Raw genomic sequence first — 22535 nt, forward strand, 5'->3', positions numbered from 1 at the left:
ATGTTTTCATAGACAAAATGTTCATAGGAGTTTAACAAATAATTTTTGACGTAATTTTGTTGTTTAAGTATTTTTTACGTGATCAGTGTAAGCAAAACTAAAAGTCCATTCGCGCTTAGTATACCTACCAATAGTGGGACACCCTGTATACGAACCTATATATGAAAAAATGAAACCCGTTTTCCTTGGTCACGACAATCGGCATCACGCGTGAACGCGTGGACCGATTTCGATAATTCTTTTTTTATTATATTCCTTGAAGTACGAGGATGGTTCTTATGTAGGGAAAACGTAAATATGTACCACTGGCGAAGCCGGGGCGGACCGCTAGTTTAAAATAAAAAGGAAATATACTTTAAATATTTTATTTATATTCTTAACACTTATCTATAAATAAATACTTAATGGACATTATATTAATAGCACGCATTACTTTCACTTATATTATTATCTACGAATTCTTTCGAATTTAGGTAAGTATGTAGAATTCTTTATTATTTATTGAGTAGGCTTTATGAAATTTATTTTGATAAAATGGAATGGAAATAGATCTAGGATTAACCTATGTAATACATATTTATATTTAAGAAGATGGTAGGTAAACCGCTTTTCGAAAATAGCATGTTTCACTAATAATTATTTTCTTTGCAATTTATATTCTTTGAAGTAGGTAAACCAATGGATATAGATAATATTATTGTCATGCCTGCTTGCTGATTTCGAAACAAGCGTTGGTATTCTTATTGAAGATAGCTTTTAATTTTTTATGTACAAAATAGGTACATAAAAATTACCTAAGTACTTACATATTTTAATGTAAATTATTAAAAAATACAATATTTAATTAATATGTAAAAATGAAACGTGGGGAAATATTCTTGTCGAGTAACAAAAGTAATATTTTTATTTATTTTTAAGTCAAGCAATTCATTACAAATTGCCCAATGTTGTATGTACGTATCTTGTGATAAACCTTTCCAGGCGACAACCCATGTTACACAAATTACTTCCTCAAATCCGTTTTGATTTCGCTGAAAATATGTCGAAATGAATAAGATAACAATATTAACATAAGGAAATGTTCTTTGCTGTTTTGTATTTTACTATGATTTTGAAGGCTGTAATGTAATATAATGAATGATATATACCTATATGTATTTAACTTTCCCTATTGAACAACACATTTTTTACAAGTAGGTATATAATAATTAAGTAGGTAATACAAGTATATAATATTATACAGATGCAGACTGACCAGAGAAATAAACACAAATTCGACTATTCAACATGTCTCATTGGTCTTCAAACGCAAGAAGAGAATGCCATATGTAGAATTAATGAATTAATCAATACAATATACAGATAATACTACTTTATATGCATAATATAGTTTCGCGCCCCATTTTAATGGGTGAACGGTGTACGTGCTCCGTTTCTCTAAATATAACCTTACTGATAAAACATTTGATGGTCATGAACACACTCTTTGTCTCACATTGTTTGTATAGCTTTCATGGGATATAGGTATTGTTTTAGTAATCCATTTCATTAAAAAAAAAAAACAAAACAAATTTATAGACAATAAATAATGGGCATACATAGGACGCCCTGTATAATAATAAAGCAGTTTTATTAGGAACTTCGCATAACATAGCTATTGGTTGAATGTTAAATATTTTATAGATAAAACATAATTTTTATTAATAGTTTTAATAACTTAGAAACTAGGTAGATATATAAAATAGTCTGTGGTTGTTATTGGCATTATACATTATCATATATGCAAAGGAAACGCAATAAGAAAAGTGCCGCACAAGCTATTATGAAAAAAGACACCATTACACGCAAATTTTTCTCCGATCTTTGGTCTCTCTCACTAACCCGAAGTCTTTCAATAAGTCCATTCTGAAAAGAAAAATATATTATAATAATTATTTTTACGGTTAAATATCCTTGAAATTATGCTAATCAGAAACAATATAAAAGTTAAATTTTACAGAAAATTAGCCAGAGATGTCTTTTATAATTCCAGAAGGAATACTTCTGGAATTATAATGTGAAAAATTATTCATCTTTTCATTTTAAAACGTCCGCGTCGTGAAGAAATAGATCACTATAAAATCGCATTAGTAAAATCTTGCTTCGAATTGAGATAAAAAAGGCTACGAATAAAAATTTTATTTGTGCACTAGTAACTCTAGTAACTCTAACCTTTATGATAATGTATACCTGCTGCCTGCATACGCTATAATATGCTATATTAAAATAGCAATCTATACAAAGAGATCACGTAACTAATGTAAATAATTGTAATTTGTTGATAAAGTAAAATATTTATTCTCACAGCCCACAGGGATCCCACGTGTTGGGTTATTCCCCCTTCGATACACTTTCGTCGTAATTTTAAATATATGTATATATTCATTTGATTTCTGATTCCAAATAAATAAACTGGGGTGATTGACCCCTAAAGAGGTTTATTCTGCAATATATTTCAGAATTAACACCGCATATGAAAATTTAAGTGAAGCAGTAAATAATAATAGCAACCTACCAAATATATGGAGCACTTATATGTTTAAAATTAATTTGTCGAGATACATTTCTGTAAAAAAAGGGCAGTGTTCTATGAATACTCTCCATACCAATGAAAACCGAATTGTTATTACTCTAAATCCACCACCACCATCATATCATCATCAATCTTTGTTTGTCCCCTGCTGGACGAAGGCCAAAATTTATATGAATTCCTACCCATCCTCCATGATTGGCCACCCAGGAACCTGGCTCGTCATGCAAGAGATCAGCGATGGCAGCAGCCGGCGCCGCCACAAGCTCCAACGCGGGCTCATCGTCTGCAGCTTCTGCGGCTTCGCGGGCTAATGCGCCGCAAATGCAGAACACGGCTGCGATCTGTTAACATAATATACGATAACAATTAGCATTTAAATAATATAAAAATAAGTATACTACTACTAAGTACTACCTACTGTTTTAAAATCAAATTATATTTCAATTTATTAATTCTAGACTTAACTGAGCTTTAATCGAAGCTCAACTCGGTAAGTAGGACTAGGTATAAAAAAGTTCTAAAATCTATGACAGGTAGGATTGGTGATTGGACAACAACAGCATAAGTTTTGGGTAGGCATTATGGTCAATAAAAATGTTTTAGTATTCATGATTTTGAAATGCGCTTCTAACCTGCTCTACATTAGTTTTAAAAATCTAGAAATTTTCCGGAAAAACAAAAGGTTCCCTGTACCTTGGACCATGTGATGTTTTCTCTGGTTATTCGTCTTGCTAATGCCAAAGCGAGTTCAGCCAGGGCCGTGTCAGACCGCAGCATGGCTGACGGTGCCCGCGTCGCTTGTCTGGCTACGTGACGAAACGCATCTGGTCTTTTTCTTTCCAAAGCTGCGCAAAGTGCTCGAAGTGCCGCTAATACGCCTGTCTCAGTATTATTTATAGCCTCTTCTCCACATTCGGTTTCAATCATTTGTTGTAGACGCTTTATCACAATTTGCTGTAAAAAATCGTGATTTTTCTCTTGTAGGTATGTATTATACTTAAGTGCGGACTAAATATGTATAAGTAGACAAATAAAGTTTTTATTTCAAAGGTTTTGTTTTTGGTTGTCTTATGAAACTTTCCATTTGCTCAATATTTCAAGGTTCAAAGGAGAATGACCACGGGTGGTATCGGTAAAATTTTAGTTGTGCCCAATGATATTTTATGTATAGATACGTTATATACTCACAATATATCCAAAAAAAATGCTTCCTAAGCAGTGTCAGGCACACACAAATACAATTTTCAATTTACTTAATTTATTACATTGACAGACTGTATAAGAGAGATGGCTCTAATAAAATGATATAAATAAAAAAGACAAAGATAGTTTGTCACTTCCGCGCAGGTGTAAGCAAAAGTCATAAGAATTCACCAATTAAATATAAATAAACAAATAGTTGCCATGGTAATTGGCATAGATAAACGACACAGAAGGTTCAATGTTATAGATGTTAGGTTTCCTGCACAAGTAAATAAATGTGACAATTTCATTTACTATTTTATGATTATTATGATGTCGTATTAAAATGAAAAAAAAAATAAAAAACTTTTTTGGAGATATAACTGTATTAAAGTATTTATTACTAGCTGTGGTGTTCGTTTTCGGTCATCATCATTTCACCCGATAATCACCCACTGCTGAGCATACTGCATATAGTCCTCCTTATAGAACTCCATAAGGACCGATCTTACGCTATTCGTTTCAAGGCAGTTCCCGAAACCCGTACAAGGTCATCACTCCAACTTGTAGGATAATTATAATAATAGTGGTGCCTAGATGAAAAAAAAGGATGAAATAAAAGAAAGGATGAAGTATAAGCCTTTTTTATCTAAAACACAAATAAAATTTATGTTCAATAGCTATTTACAGAAAAGCAAATAGCCTTTTTCGTCAGTAGCGATAATCTTTTCTTCAATGTATACGTATATTCAACATCATTTTTGCAAACAAACATTTTTGCCATCACGATTTCATTGTATATAATAAATAGATATATTTGTTAATTATATGCACTGTGTGGATTTAAATATAAAATTAATCAAGTATTTACCCAAATCGAAATTAATAAAATAACCGTTCTATTTTCAATAATCGTATCTACATGATAATCTTTGAACACAGTGTACGCTAGCTTTGTCACACTAGTGATTGAAGCAATGTTTTATCCCTTTCATTATTTCAATACACGTGTCAAGCAAGTGTCATTAATAAAGAATTGTAAATTGTTATTTTTACTCTTAAACTAAAAATTTAATATATTTTGCTGTGATATGATATTCCTTTACCTTTCTTTATTTTTTTGCACGAATACGTGCACTTTCTGAACACACAGGAAGGCATTTTCGACAACTTTAATGTACCTATCGGCACATGCGCTCACTGGGACCGGTGACAATCTGACTGATTGCGTTGGTCCCAAATAGGACCAATTCACGGAATCAGTTTTGGTGCGTTGATGACGTATCTACCTCTTGTTTCTATATATAATATCATTGGTTGTGCCACGTATTCGTGATATTGTTAATTCCTATTTGTATTTATAATGATCATATGTATCAATATTAAGTCTTAATTATACCGGATAAATTGAAATAATAGTAAAAGTTATTCTTTTGAAACATGTATGACCACGTATGGAATCGGTAAAATACTAGTTGTGTCACGTGTTCGTGATATTGTTAATTCCTATTTGTATTTATAATGATCATATTTATCACTATTAAGTCGTAATTATACCGAATAAATAGAAATAAAAGTAAAAGTTTCTGTTTTGACACATATATCTATCTCTCTTGCAAGCGTCCTGCCGCCTGCGTCATATGTCATAGTTGAATCGACGTTATTTATTTTGAAATAATGTTTATTACGATTTACTTTTCACATTTGTCTTGTAAATTAAAATATTACCTATGTAATAAAATATGTAAAACTTAACGTTCATCGTTAGTATAAACTCGATAAAGTATTTTTTTGAAGCGTTGAATAAAACTATTGTTTTATTTTTATTGACGTGAACTGCGGCTTATTTACATAAAAACTTTAATCGTTTCTAAAAGTACTAACATCAAGCTTTAAATTGAGCTATATTTCATCTTAACACAATAAGTTTGATTGCGATACCAAGTGCCATAGTCACTTGGGCAATCTCCTTTATAAAGTAGGTATTAATTTCAGTTTTGATAAAAATATATAAATAGTAAATACCTAATGCTATTGCTGGACGATCAGAAGCGTTCGATTATTAACATCAATTGAACACATTAGAGGAAGCTTCTATAAGAAGACTAATAAGATCGTATTGAATTACATTAAAGATAAGACACTTTGTACCATACTCTGTAGGTACCTATCTAAGATAATAGCATTAAAAGATAAGGAATTTTAACACAGAATTTGTATTACTTAATTAAATATATTAGATTTCTATTTAAATTTGTAATAGGGTTTTCAAAAAGCAAAAAGCATTTAAGCATAATTCCAAATAGCAATAGCATTTACACACATTGCATTCATCCTGGTGGAAAAGCACGAAAAACACGTGAATCAAATAACAATATGTGAATCAAATAATAAATATTTGATTGTAACTAACTCGTGATATATCGTTGTTTTGCTATGTAAATTGTAGGTTTGTGTCTGTAACATTTAAACAATACAATGATGAAGAAATGCTTCTATAATCGATACTATTGATTAGGTATTGAATAAGTTAGATTATTACCTTCTTAGGACACGCCATAGATCTACGTATTTGTGTTTTTATATATTGCAAACACAGGGCACGGCCCTGTCTGACAATTTGTGGCTTAACTTGCGTGGGAATGGCCAAGCACCAGCCTATAGTAGCCGACAATCGTCTGGACACTGCAGCAGCAGCGGCAGTAGATACCATCGTGCTGAATCTTCTTTTAGTGCGGTCGACCGGTGAGAGGGAGCGAGTAGGTGATAGACGCAAGCCATCCACTGTAAAGAAAGTTAAAAAGCAGAACTCAAAATATGAATCTTCATATTGATCATCCGAAATGTTTATTTACTACAGATATACTATGTAACTAGGTATATTATTGTAAAACAGTATTGTGTATGATTCCTTGTTAACAGTCTGCAAAAAATGGAGGGGATTCTAAGATTCATAATATAATGTTACATATTTACTATTTAGATTGGGCTTAATGGGCTTAATGGGCTTATAATAACTGTTAAAATTTGAAAATATTACAAATAACTTTTTGACGTGACAACGTCTTCTAATTCGATAGCCGGCTGCATGCACGAAAAAACATGACTCATGCGGCGTTACCTCGCTCTGAGGCGTTCCATGTAGGCTTGAAGTGCAAGCGAGAGCGCGGAACGAGCGACAAAGAAGCACAATAGGCCGTTGTCACGTTCAACTATCGTCAGTAAACCGACTTTACAGACAACCAATTTTTTATTTATACTAGCGTATAAAATAATAAAAGATTATGAGAAGAAAAGTTAGGTACTTAGACAAAATTAAAAAAATATTCTAATGTTGAAGATATGAGTCTACATTATTAAATCTCATTGGTACTTTCTTCAAGAATTTAAATAAAATGATAAATAACTTACCAACCTAACGTTCGCGTTCATAGCACGGGTAGGTTATTGTTTTTACGTTTCTAAAAATAAGTTTTAAAATCTTCATTTTAATAGCGTCTTGCTTTACGCTTAATTGATATTGCACTGAATACTTACCTACTTTAATAAAAAAAAGAAAATAGGAACATTCGTTTTTACAGGCATAGGTACGTTATTAAATAAAATGATACCTAGATACTAAATTGATAAACTCGCATTCCTGTAAGTACTTCTTATTATTTGATGTTTAACAGTATGACAATTATTATCCTCATTGGTATTTTAACTTAAACTAATTTTCATAATACCATACTGAGCTTGACTGCAGTCAGCCGGAAAACCCTTCCACCCATCACATTAATTATTATAAACAAAGGTAATATTGCTTGAGCTTGTACTTGACCCGTTTCAAAGGAAAATTTGAAACTATTGCTTACAGAAACTATATAGTAGGTAATTACTGGGTAATGAAGGTAATATTTTTGGGACTGTCAGGAAATGATGTTTAAAACGCTTGTATTTTCTTGCCTTTAGACTCGATTTCGATCCACTTTGAACGGAAAGATTTAATTCAAACTTCAAACTCAAACTCAAACATTCATTTATTCAATTAGACTACTATTTAGTAGCACTTTCGAATCGTCATTACATAAGTATTTTTAAAATTTACCACCGATTCGGAAAGCAGTATCTATGGAGAAGAATCGGCAAGAAACTCCATAGTTGCTCTTTTAAATAATGTCAATAAATTTACATAATATGTAACTTATATCTAACTAAGTACATAATATGCCAAAACTTTCTGCACATATCAGGGATCACTGACAACGCAATAATTTCATGATGGTTAGGGAGCCAGGTGCAAATTTGGTTAACTATTTCCTCTCAAGAGATAATTCGTCAGACGCATGAGAGTATAGTATTATAAAGCCTCGTGAACGTCAGCTGGCGCTCGGTTGGGGGGGTGAGCGGTTGTAGCCTCCCACGCACATAGGAAAAAAATACATTCATTCATTCATTTCCTCTCAGCTAAAAATTTGTCAAATTGTAGCTAACCCAATATCTCAACGAAAAAAAATAGTCAGCTGGTTACAACATGGTGTATTATACGTCAGCTGGTGTCTCGAACATGAAAGTTAAATTTAAAGAAAAATTTATTTTCCGTTATTTCCTCTCAAACAAAAATTTACCTGATGATAGCTTATATGTAACTGTGGATAAATATATATGTCAGCTGGCTGTATCTTGGTGGAAAAACCGTCAGCTGATACGGGAGGCTACAACCGCTCTTCCCCCCAACCGAGCTCCAGCTGACGTTCACGAGGCTTCATAATACTATACTTTGATGCATTTTACTAATTACCGCTTGAGAGGAACTTGGTCATAAAATCTGCTGCTGGCTCCCGGACCATGAGTTTTAGCGTCTTTCTTGAGTTTTATTGAGTACTAGCTGTGCTCCGCGGTTTTACCCGCAGTGCTCCGCTCCTGTTGTTTTTAGCGCGATGATATATAGCCTATAGCCTTCCTCGATAAATGGGCTATCTGATACCGAAATAATTTTTCAAATCGGACCAGTAGTTCCCGAGATTAGCGCGTTCAAACAAATAAACAAAAAACTCTTCAGCTTAATATATATTAATAAATAATAATAATAATTAATGATTATTAATTCTTACCAGACATTTTAAATCCATCGGCACCTGGGAACGCGCTCAGCGGTGTGCTGAGCTTCCGTCGCGGCCGTAGCGGTGGTACGAACTCATTGTCTTCGTCTCCATCTGGTGGAGTGACGTGTATTGCAATGTTGTTGTCCCCTTGAGTTTTCTTGCCATTTAATTGCCATTTTATATCTGTTAATGGCCCTATCTGAAAAAATGAAGATTAATAGGTTTTACTACAATGTTTTGCACATGTCGAGTATCGGAGTAAGTTATCGCGGTATTGTTTTCGTTTATAATAAGTATATAATATCATTTATATCCGTAATAATATGTTATGTAATAAAAAATTTAAAAGTTCCTTTAATATTAAAGAAGTTCAAAAGAATTTAATACTTAATAGGTACTCAGAGTACCGAGGGACGCTATAAATATCAACATAATCTTTCAAGTTTGAAGGTATTTGTACTGGATAACAGATAGCTTTTATTATCGACATAAATCCCAAATTCATAAAATTGAAAGGCTTTGTTGAACTTTGAAGTCACAGTTTTGAAACATAAATAGGCTAAAAAAGATAAGTGGATTATAATTACGATGGAAACGTTCTATTAATTAATTTTAATTAGGTATAACATATTGTTTGTAACTTCTTATAATGAAAGCAAAATTTTATTTAAATGTTGAACTTTAGTAATATATTAGTGTAACTATGGGAACACATAATACACTCAACATGGTCAAGGCTTTCATAGAAATCAAATATTTTTCTCACAATATTACTCCGATATTACCTATCCGTGCCTTTGAATGTAATAAAGATATTATTAACTTCTACAGAGCTTGCTGCACAAAGAGATTCTCGATACTTGAACGTGTATTAGAATCAAGTTATATTCAAGAATATTTATATACAGAGAAGAAGAGCAAGGTAACGAGAGTTGAATAAATGCCTAATTTTTATTACTCTCTAAATAATATTTACGACGGGGACTAGGTACGTGGGAAATAGTAAATTGTTATCCATTGACATATATAAGAAACTTTATCGCTTATTACCTCGAGTGACCTTTTCATTTTTATTCCCCTCTATTAATCTGTCAGGCGTACACGTAAGCTTTTCACTGGATATTTGTGCCGTAAGGTGAACTGTGCTAGTTACGAGCTATTCTATGCTCATACAAATAGATTAATAATTTCGTACAAAGTTAGGTATAAGAAACAAGGGTCATATTTTTATTTCATTTTGCGTAAATTTTAGTAACAGTAGTCAACACCCATAGTGGATACCTTATACGTATTACGTAGGTATAAGGTATCTAAGGCCTAAGCGCCAAAATTAATGAGTAGAAAACGTTTATTTCGCGATTGACGTCAACGATTTGTTTTTCTGGTCAATTTAACCCGTAACTGGTGATAAGTACTTCCAATGTGATTACATTTGAAGTACCTACTCTATGTCAGAGGAGTTACTGTAATTATTATTATTTTACATCTTATTACAAAATACTTCTATACATATCTTCTATACTTCTATACGTATCTTCTTACAAAATGAGTTTATGGTTTTATATGTAATTTGCTTATAACCCCGACCTCGCACGAGTGGAAATTGTTCTTTACCGGATTAAAAATCGAGATTTACCTTATAACAATTAAAAATTATATTTCATTTACTTAACAATTGCAGAATCCTATAAAAGACTTTATATATTCAAGGAACAAAGAAAAACCGTTCAAACAGAATGTGATAGAGTGAGGGTAGAAAGAACAATTCAGAGTGGATTGTATTAAAAGCAAAGATCATAATTCATTAACATGTATTTGTTCTTTTTAATAATTGTTTTCCAATACATGAATAATAATAATTAGACACTTTTATAAACCCGATGTATATTTTACCATAGTTTGCAAGCCCATAAACAAGTTAAACAAATAACTAACTCTGAAATTTTTATATTCACTATTTATCCTGTATTTTTAAAGAATACAAACAGAAGACTGCTAAATAAAAGTTAAATTTAAAAAAAGTTTAAGAAATAAATTTTTTCTATCCTTATATTGGTTTATATTTTTTTATACAGATAAAAAGAAATCCCTGTTTAGATATAAGGCCACCTATCACTAAGTAGGGATTGTTGCCCAAGCAACCGGTGAAAAACTACAAAGAAAATATATCAGTAGAAAGGACAGATGGACTAACGAAAATGCAATAGTACGAGTATAAACATAATATGAAAAGGTAAGTACAATGAAAAGAAATGAAAATAAACTTAACTAATTATTTTAAATATTGAGGCGTTTAATTTAGTTTATTCAATTGGTGATCAGATTTATACAATAGTCCATTTAAATTGCCTTTAATAATTCGTGGGTTTATTTTTTAAAGGGTAGCAGCACAGAGATCTTACACGAAACATAATACATAATATATCTTCCTACTCATAATGATCATGTAAAATGTGTTTATCATGGAAAACATACATTTTCTTTAGATACATCCCGATAAATAATTACAGAGTATTACTCAAGTCACGCATCCTTATTGTAAATGAATACTGCCATTCAATTTTCATCGACAAAATGATTGTCATAGACATTGATATATGTGTATAATATATTGTAAGTACAATAGATGTTGTTTAATGCGTTTTAACCTTTTGAACGCCAATGACATCTATAGATGTCATGCGCAATCGTGCCCTGTGCGCCAACGACACCTATACATGCCAAGAAACAGATCATAGATAAATACAAAATAAACATATTAAACCTTTACTTTTACGTGTTTTATTTATACAGTTTATGAACTGAATCCCCAGTTATTACATAATTGTACACAGTAAACAAAATTGCCAAGTAGTTATTCAAATATTTGATGACAAAAAATAACTTAATTAATGGCTAAAAAAGCATGTTCTCTCGCGCCAATGACATGTATACGTGCCTACTAGTGATGTAGTGTAATATTCAAGTAACTTCATTAAAATTTCAGCGAAATTACTCTAATTCGCTTAATTTTTGTAATAACTAATAAAAAAATATATAAGCTTAGTCACTGAGAAAAAAGGTAAATACTACATTCTTTGGTATAATACCATATTGTCTATATTGTGGATATTGTTGATTTGAATATTTTCCTTTTCGCCAATCATGCGCATCCCTAGCACAGTATCGATATGCAATCCCTTCTGCGCCATTGACATGAATAGATGTCGGACTGGTGACGTCGTAAGCGCGTGCCGTGTTGTTAAGTGCGGAAAGTTGTAAAAATATTTTATCGAGTATTGCCGAGAGTGTGAGTGCCTTTATTAGAATATTCTTATGATACAAATTGTCGCTATGTCATATCAAAATATGGTAACCTACATATAATTAGTATTTGTAATAACTCAAGTATTAAACTAAATGATTGGAAAATAAATATGTAGTTTTAGAGCTATTACGCACTGTCGACAAGTCGCCGGCGACTGTGACTTACTATAGTTTAAATAGGGGCTTGCGCACTGTCGTCCAGGAGTAAGTCCAGTCGCCGGCGACTGAGTCGCCGGCGACTGGTCGACAGTGCGTAATAGCTCATAATGCAATTCCCTTTATTTAAAGGTAATAGTTGTTTTGATATTTACAAATAAACACTCCACAATAATACCTATAGTTCATATAAACTTAATAAATAAACTCGATAAGTTATAATAATATACAGCTACACATCCCTAATCAGAAGCGAGAGATTATAAAAAAAAGGATGGTTGCCCGCGCCATTGGCATGTATACATGCCAATGGGGCGTAACTGATTGAGAATAGTGCTGTAACTTGCTGCAATTTTATATGTATATTTGTATCTCAAAGGGTTGATTTTTTTGTTGATAGTTGCTATTTAATGTGGTCTTAAGTTTTTACAGTAGGAGATGAGGTTAAATAAATATTATTTTTGTGTTATAAGCTGTTTATTCAAATATTCAGACGTGAATTATTATGTTTATCGATAACATTTTGGAATCCCTACTATTTTCAAGGTTATCTCATTGAATTTGTGGCTTGGCGTGGAGGGCACGGCGATGCGTTTTTGCTCTGGCGGTCAAAAGGTTAATGGGTACTTTGCAAAATCTTTTATTATTGGTGAAGGTAACATTAATAAAAAGACGGGCGTGCAAATTGTAACTATACCTCTGATATGCCTCTAATGAATAATATATAAGAGTGACAATAGACTTGTTGTCTATTGAGGCTTGAAAATTAAGTTAAGTTAATACCTACGTTGTTGATATCAGATAATATCAAGTGAATCAATTGCGATATGCGATGTTCAATATTTTTATAATCAGAAGAAAAGAAACATTCGAGGATATTAAGTTTTTTTCTGGGGATAAGAAAAGTAAGTATATTAATTATATTAATTTATGTTTGGTACGCTGAACTTCCTCGAACGGGTCTTGGCAGAATACCAGCGTCATGGTTCAAAGAACTATGGCATTGTGCTGAGCCAAGACCTTTTCAGGGAATATTGCTTTTTATTTTTATTTTTTTTATATGTCAATGTAATTTTAGTTTTTAAGTAAGTAAGTATTTTTAAATTGTTTAGTCTTAAGAATTAATAATTTCCTGAATAAATGATAAATAAATAAATAAATAAAGTATAGTTGTTGCGTCCACCATATCACACCATATGGCATACCTCATATTATAGTCTACCGCAGCGACTGAGATCCTTGGTACTTCAAATCTGCAAAATAGGCGATGTTACTAGATGATTCCATATACAATATCTCGGCTAGCCAATGTTAAGAATTGTTCCTAAAATTTTGGCTTAAGGAGAAAATATTCTGTACTTATATGTACAGTGAAACCTGAATAAATGGGAACCCAAGAGACCTCCAATTTTTTATCACTTATAAAGGCATTTCTTTTACCCGGTTACCGAAATAGACATGTTTACATGACAGTCGTCTTATTTATAGAGGGCGTCTTACTTATATACCTACCTACTAAGAGATAAAAATGATAAACAAAGCAATTGAAGAAGATATTAGACTGTTTATTACATCTCATAATATTATGTCATAATCTGATCATAATTTTTTCTCACCTATAACACAGTAAATATAATTTGTATTTATTTACTCTGGCTTTAGATGCTATTGGGCTATAAAATTCCAATACCAAGTTATTAAAAATATTGTTCTTAATTAATTACCAATGAATAAGGTATTACTACTTAATATCCCAGGATTCACTGTATTGGAAATGTGCATTGATATTATAATATTATGTCATACCAAGGGTCACGGATGACCGCCTCCTTGGTACAGTGGTTGACGTGTGAGCGTAGAACGTCCGAGGGTCCTGGGTTCGATTCCCGGTGGAGACGAAGAAAAAAAATGTCTCGGTCTGGCAGGACACAGAAGGCTGATCACCTATTTATCTCTAAAGAAAATCGATCAGTGAAACAGATGTATGCATAATGCATCTGCCCCACAGACATATATGTCTGTGATCTGCCCCTTACCCCACTTGGGGACATGGGACTTCACTTACTTAAGGGTCACGGAGTCATGACGTAGGTACTTAATGCTATATTTAAATGAAATGGAATTTCTTGTTATCTATTGAATTCAAGACGTCCATTGATTTCAATTAGATACAGAACCAATTAATGAGTGGTCCGATACACACTAACTTGGTTGTTTTCATTCGCAAATAAGTGTATAACAAGATGTTTACAAACATGTACCTATATCAATATAATTAGTATTTGAGTTACGATTTGTTGTCATGTTACTTGATATTCCAGTGTACTGAAATTCGAAGAGTGTTTACATCTTTAACAATTAACAGTCTCCCATTTGAAAGCTTTAAATAAAATGTATTTTTATATAATCATGATCATTCTGCTTTAGCATAAACCTTTTTCACAGATTAGATAATACGTAACCTTTGCTTATGTTACCTTGAGGAAGTGAATCTAATGAATAAAGATTCATTCCCCTCATTAAATATTTCTAATTACACAATATGATATTGCACGCCTCATAAGCGAAGCGTTGAGGTGGGTACTACTGTCACTTCGCGCAAAACATCTGATTTTTCAAACTTAAAATGTCTTTATGTATCATATACATTGCACTTGGAAGATAATACATACACACACATATTAAGAAAAAACACTATTTTTAACGTTCATGATATTTTTGATGTCATTTTTGTTATTTCAACTAGTTAAAAAACAGTTTAAAAAAGTTCTGTCTTGGACGTCCGTGTGTCTGTATGTGCGGATCCTTTTTCTTGTTAACCCTTAATCGGCCATGACTTCAAACAAGTTTATTTTAATACATCAGTACGGGGTTATATCGAGATTAAACAGTAAAATATTAAAAAGTAAAATATTGGGTAGCTTATAGGTTTTTTTGGCGGTGGGATATTATTTCCCTATAACCATTAAAAGTTATGTTTTGTGGGAAATTATTTCCCTATATCCATGAACATACATGTGGGAAATAAATAATAATCTCCCACTTTTGCCGCTTTTGCCCGCGCCTTTACTCGTCGATTTTAACACAGGGACAAAAAATAAAAAATGCATCATTAAATTTATTATTTAATGAATATGTATGAATTTTTAAATTACTTTTTACTTTACTCAACTTTTTACTTTTTATACCTACTTGGTATCCTTACAGGATAAAGGGAAATATATTCCCACTTGAAGATTTCATGCACGGCTACAGGGTATTAATTTCCCACCATTTTTTAAATTAGAAAAAATAACCCAAAGTAACAGCTTTCGTACGTTATTTTGTTTATATTTGATAAATAACACGTTCTTCTTTACGAATTATAAACAATTGCATATTTACAGGAATTTTTCTGGGCGTAGATCCAAAAACTATCTTGAATTTCGGGAAAAAACGGTCGTTTTAATGAACTTTTTACTTCGATTGTCTACTGACATTCACAGTTGACGTTTAGAAAGAAGTGTTGCTAGAAAATAATTAAAAGAACTATCTATCTTAAGGTGCGTTCCTTTAATTTTACCGTATCTTTAAAAATACAAAAAAAAATAATTAATTTGTGGGCAATGCCGAGGTGGGAAAATAATATCCCCATGGCTTATTAAGGGTTAACACGATAGCGACCGAAATACTTTACTAATCGAGTCTTTTTTTTTCTCTTACGCTTGAGTATGCTCAGGAATAGAACCCTTTCATTTTTCAGGGTCTGATTCGATGTGGTTTAATTGTTATTAAATAAACAAAAATAATAATTAATAAATATTTATTAAAAAAAAATTATGAGGCGTGCACTTTTGGATTTTCCAAATTATTTCTCTCTTTGCCTCGATTCCGACCAGCTGCACATCTATACTAATATTATAAAGCTGAAGAGTTTGTTTGTTTGTTTGAACGCGCTAATCTCAGGAACTACTGGTCCTTTTTGAGAAAAATCTTTCGGCGTTAGATATAGCCTATTTATCGAGGAAGGCTATCATCATTCAGTAGATATCAGTTCAGTTTCGGAGCCCATTTAATGCAAACAATGAAAATTTTCCTCCATATTTCTTTATCTGACCAAGTTTACAGATACAGCTTTATGGATAACTAGCTGTCCGCCCGCGGCTTTGCCCGCGTTTTCAAAGAAAATCCCGTTCCCGTAGGATTTCCGGGATAAAACCTATCCTATGTCCTTTCTCGGGTATCAAAATATCTCTATACCAAATTTCATGCAAATTGGTTCAGTAGTTAAGGCGTGATTGAGTAACAGACAGACAGACAGAGCTACTTTCGCATTTATAATATTAGTATGGATGGTTATAGTTTACATGTAAGTATACAAAACTATATATTTCAGGCTATTAAATATTATGTTACGATCAAAGATAGAAAATGTGGGCAGCTTGAGTTGTGGTCACTAACACTTTCATATCGCGAATTTCATGTTATCGCCTATAAGAAAACGCTCACGGCTTTTCTTTATATTTTCAATAAAAAATGAAATAAAACATTTCATTTTATATTTTGGTTTATGTGATAATAATTTTTTTTACTATATTCAATATAGAAAATAAAATTAAGGTTCTTGGCTTCTCTATAGCTTATGCTCAAACCAATAAAAAGTATACCTTTTTATTGCTCTGAGAGCTTAGTTTATTTAATACGTTAACTTCATTAAATAATTCTGAATTATTTTCATTTCTGTATAGAAGAAATGTACTTATTTTACAGGTACATATTATAAGTTCTTTTCGATGTTTCAAGATAATATGTAATCATTAAAATAATAAAACTGCACTCACACATATTCTACATTTAAAAAAAAGAACGTAATCAATTACTATCTTTTTTTATGATGAAATTTTTGTGTGAAATTTATTTCACCAGGCCCGGGGATAAAGCGTTTTGTTATGTAGCTACACTTTTTTTTTGATAATCTACTTGTGAACATCCACAAAAGAAAACAGTGAAATCATGCGAGGCTTAAATTTGTTTGTGTATCGGATATCCAGTTAGTCATTAGTGATGCTACGGGAGTGTGGCATGTTGCTCGATACGTAAAGGTCGTGATGTCGCTATGTTACTAATGTTAATTCAGCGTTTCAATGCTACTGATAAGTTTTCACGCTCACAGAATACTTAATCAGCCCTTAGCAGGAAATTTCGAACAAATGGAACGACTGTATGAATTCATACTTCCATATTGGATCTGTTTTTACTTTATTTCATTTGGGTCGCAATTATTATGTGTACCTAAAGTAAGTTAGGTCCTCGCTATAGATTTTATAGACATTTTTCGGAATCGAATTAAGAATCTGGAACTTGCTGAATTTACTATGAAACGTTACTGGAATTTTATATTAGCTAGTTTCAAATTTAGTTAAATCAATAGTCTACTATGACAAAGATATTAAAAAAATACGGCGAAATTTTTTAAGCTTAAAATCTCAAACTCACAAAGATACCACGTAATGTGCGTAGGTATCAACTATGTAATTACAGCAATTTTCATACTTATTTTTAAATTTTTTCTGCTAGTATAGAAGGTAAAATATTATTCATTTGATACAAGTACGATGATTAACATTAATCCGATATACATATAGATTAATATACGATTTACGTACCTATAAGAAACTGGAATTATGAAAATCTAGTCTATCCTCCCTAACGACCTAATGCCTCTAAGGTTATTTTTAATTTTTCCTTCAAGGAATATCTTTATATCAGATATAATGGGATCAATCAACTTAATTAATAAAACAAAAACTAAAAATAAAACGCTTGAATAATCAACGAAAAATGGCCATTGCTAGCGATAAAAAGCAGAATTTTTTAGGACAATGTTTGAATTTTGATAAAATAACTAAACAGTCCCTGGCTTAATGACCACTTATTTGTAGCCTATGTTCATAGATACCCGCGATATGGCTTTTTCGTTATCATCCGATAACGAATAATGATGTCAAGCTAATAAATAAACCATGAAAGTCGAATAATAATACGTCAGGATTAAAGGACATTCTGTCCTTGATTGCTCTCCTTTTATAAGCAACTTTAAAGTCAGATTGTTACTTATAAACTTCTTAAATATTTAACATTTGAATGAAGTAGATAATTATTTCAGAATATTTTGAAACTAAGTTTTAATCCTCGTCTAAATATAATATAATAAGGTTCATCATTTTATTAGGGTTCCGTAGCCAAAATGGCAAAAACGGAACCCTTATAGTTTCGTCATGTCCGTCTGTCCGTCTGTCCGTCTGTCCGTCTGTCACAGCCGATTTACTCGGAAACTATAAGTACTACAGTGATGAAATTTGATGGGAATATGTGTTGTATGAACCGCTACAAAAATATGACACTAAATAGTAAAAAAAAGAATTGGGGGTGGGGCCCCCCATACATGTAACTGAGGGATGAAATTTTTTTTTTCGATGTACATACCCGTGTGGGGTATCAATGGAAAGGTCTTTTAAAATGATATAAAGTTTTCTAAAAAACATTTTTCTTAAAGTGAACGGTTTTTGAGATATCAGCTCTCAAAGTCGTAAAAAGTATGTCCCCCCCCCTCTATTTTTATAACTACGGGGTATAAAATTCTAAAAAAAATAGAGGTGATGCATGCTAATTAACTCTTTCAACGATTTTTGGTTTGATCAAAGTATCTCTTATAGTTTTTGAGATAGGTTGATTTAACTGTAATTTATTATATTTGCTGCTACGGAACCCTTTGTGCGCGAGCCCGACTCGCACTTGGCCGGTTTTATTTTATATTATTTTGCGCCTTTATTTACCACTGATTCATTATTATTTTTACTTTTATATTTCCTGTCCTGTGGAGTCATAATGCTGGCCAAGACCTTTGCTTCGCCGATTAGAGCAGTGATGTATGTATTTAGTTTTTCTTCTTTTTTCTTTTTAATAGGTGTTGCATTTATGGACGTGATATGTCTGTGGACGCGATCATAAAAACCTCTATGAAAAGAGGAACGTTACTTGTTTTGGTTTTCGCAACACATTCGGGTTGTATTAACTGAGAAAGAACTATTTTATTTCTTTATTGACAACTAGTGGTCCGACTCGGCTTCGCCCGTGGTACATATTTCGCAATAAAAGGTAGCCTAGTCCTTTCTCGGGTATCAAAATATCTCCATACCAAATTTCATGCAAATTGGTTCAGTAGTTTAGGTGTGATTGAGTAACAGACAGACAGACAGAGTTACTTTCGCATTTATAATATTAAGTATGGATGACAAATAAGGTAGGTGAGCTATAAGTTCATATTTCGCAATAAAATATTTTTCATAAGTTTTCATATTATTCTATCTTTTATACACATTGTTAAAGCGTAGTTTAGTTGCAAACTTTAGTTGAATAAAATTTAAAAATCAATTGAGAACAAACATGTAAGTAATTAGTTGTTTAAATTATAGATAAAATCTATATAAGTACGAGTATAAGTATATACTAGATATACCTACCTCAGATTTTATCTAGAAGCAATGTAGTACTGCTATAGAAGCTTATCATTGGAATGCTGCGTTTAAAAACTATTAATGGGCTAAGGACTCCAGCCCGTTATACACGTTTGTCGTTCCCTGGTACTTACTACTTGGTATGATAACGACGCGACGTTCTCACTAATGGTTAAAGAAGTTTATCTTTAATAGCTAAGGCGCTGTGGAGATATTTTAATCCTAAAAAGTACACAATTTTCTAGTTATAACACCTATTACAAGCGACACATTAAAATTAAAGCCGCCGCAGCTGTTGCAGCGCAGAAATGAAATCTGCATAATGCCGGGTCCAGACTGGTGAAACGTAACATGCAATGAAAGAATTCACCGTCCACATTGCTGCAATGTATCATGAAAGGTAACACACTTTGTAACAATTTCTCATAGTTTGGACGTCTTGCGCGCGCGAATTGTGCATTACACGCGCATGCTACGAGCATTACAAGCCGCGCACGGAGCGATCCGAAATTTGTCGGTTTTTCGACGAACACAAAGGGGCAAGGAACACGACTACGGGAGGTTCGTAGTGAATGCGCGTTATGAGCGCGCTATGCGTCCACACCAGCAGCGAACATGCAATGAAAGGCAGAATGTAATGCCGGGTCCAGACTGGTGAAACGTAACATGCAATGTAACATTCTGCCTTTCATTGCATGTTCGCTGCTGGTGTGGACGCATAGCGCGCTCATAACGCGCATTCACTACGAACATCCCGCGTTCGTCTGTTTCCGCCATTCTGCCGCGAACACGGCCCTTCGATACACGTTTTTTTCGTGCGCGTCAAGCCGGTAGATCACACGAAGCATGGAGTCCGAAGACCACGTTCTTGCTATGACGATTATCAGTACTTCATTATTAATAATACATCAACTCATGACAACACGCCGAAGACCCTTTCTTTTGCTCATTCCACGCAGTCTCGTCCTCCATGTTCGTTGCGTTCTCAAACGACCGTCCACATTGGCTGCTCCGCGCACACTACGCGCCCCTTTGTGTTCGTCGAAAAACCGACAAATTTCGGATCGCTCCGCGCGCGGCTTGTAATGCTCGTAGCATGCGCGTGTAATGCACAATTCGCGCGCGCAAGACGTCCAAACTATGAGAAATTGTTACAAAGTGTGTTACCTTTCATGATACATTGCAGCAATGTGGACGGTGAATTCTTTCATTGCATGTTACATTGCATGTTACGTTTCACCAGTCTGGACCCGGCATTACATTGCATGTTACGTTTCACCAGTCTGGACCCGGCATTAAACATTCGCTTGCTATTAGATTAGGAATACGTTCAAATTTTGAACAGCGTTATTTTGCTCAAAATATATATAATGGCGTAAATGGAGTATGAAAAACTGTGATATGTTTACTTGTAGGTACTCGCTCCCTGTCTGGATATCTAGACGATCTTTTTATCATACTACTTACCATGTGTGTTGTGCTAGCTGCGCTATGCCCATTACGAGACAAATTTAATCAATTTTGGCTAATAAACGGAGAGGAGAATTGCAATATTAGATTTTAAACACAAATGAAATTGCAATGTTAACATAGTCTCACTTATTGCGATTCACTTATGGATAAATCGCACGCTTTTACGGAACAATAGCGACTGTAACGACATTATTAACATCACAATATGGGAGATGCAAACTATGTTGAACTAAAATGGTGTTTTGCTCCATGCAAACACTCGGTTCAGTCGTGTTATCTGTTTGAAATCATTATAATGCCAGTTCTTTGTCACGTACAAAAGAATTGCTATATATGTATTTTATTTTAGTACCTACAGTTTCACAAAAACATTTTTTATTTTGTCTTTTTCCAATTTTAGAATGCCCATTGTAATAAGTATATATGCGACATTACCTATGTTCTGATCAGGTTTCACCTTTAGCGACCCGTGAAACTGTTTGGAGGAATAAACTGAATAAAAAAATGGATAAGTATATGACAATGGATTGTTACTTCTAGTAGTACGGGTCACTGTACTCTCATTGACACACCAATAGATATAAAAGGACACAAAACTCTATCGGTTGAGCGTTGAATAAAGCCATGGGTGATATGCACAATTTATGTAGTAATATAATTAGATCTATTTTATTTTGTTGCTTCCAAACGATATTTTTTTATTTGTAACAATTCCGAATAATCGGATAAGTACTTACTTATTTTATTGAATATTTTATGCAAAGGACTAAGAATAATAATCAGTGCCATGTTTAAATTTTACCATATATAATCTATATGCAAATAACTAAATTATACGTAGGTAGTTCAGATTTCAATATACATAGGTAGGTATAAAAGTCGCGCCAACGTCGTTACAACGAGCAACAATTAAAATATCGGAAAGGAACTCTACGTCGTAAAACAAGCTGATTACTTTTGTTAGAAATGAATGTGTTTGGGACAATGAGCATTGAGCACAGTTTCTGGAAGCGAAATTAGTAATTTTATCGATTTAACTCCTCACCTCAACGAGTTGGCTGGATGTTGGAAGTAGACGGTTGGCTCCTATATTATTATTTTTACCACACAAATATTCATAAATCATAGAGGGCAAATTTACATTTAGATAGGGAATAAAATTTCAAACAAACGCGCTGCTCTGATTAAACTCGTGGAAGAGAATATTTTTTTGCTTTTTCTAAAATTATCACCTTACGAGCTGATTGTATGTATAATTCTTTG

At 32.9% G+C, this 22535-nt stretch overlaps 1 protein-coding gene across 1 annotated transcript; it reads right to left on the reverse strand.

Annotated features, from left to right (window-relative positions):
• Positions 1-566: 566 nt before the first annotated feature.
• LOC149910416 (uncharacterized) lies at positions 567-22535 on the reverse strand. The gene is made up of 6 exons (XM_090113654.1): positions 22318-22535; positions 8851-9040; positions 6297-6538; positions 3266-3526; positions 2755-2913; positions 567-1905 (listed from the first exon to the last, which is right to left on the reverse strand). The coding sequence occupies exons 1-6, from the start codon at positions 22396-22398 to the stop codon at positions 1765-1767; spliced, it is 1074 nt and encodes a 357-aa protein (XP_089969780.1). The 5' UTR covers positions 22399-22535; the 3' UTR covers positions 567-1764.

The sequence above is a fragment of the Colias eurytheme genome, chromosome 2 (genome assembly GCF_061535395.1).
Source record: "Colias eurytheme isolate Ceu_HAF_F1 chromosome 2, ilColEury1 Martin Lab GWU primary, whole genome shotgun sequence".
Classification (NCBI taxonomy): Eukaryota; Metazoa; Arthropoda; class Insecta; order Lepidoptera; family Pieridae; genus Colias; species Colias eurytheme.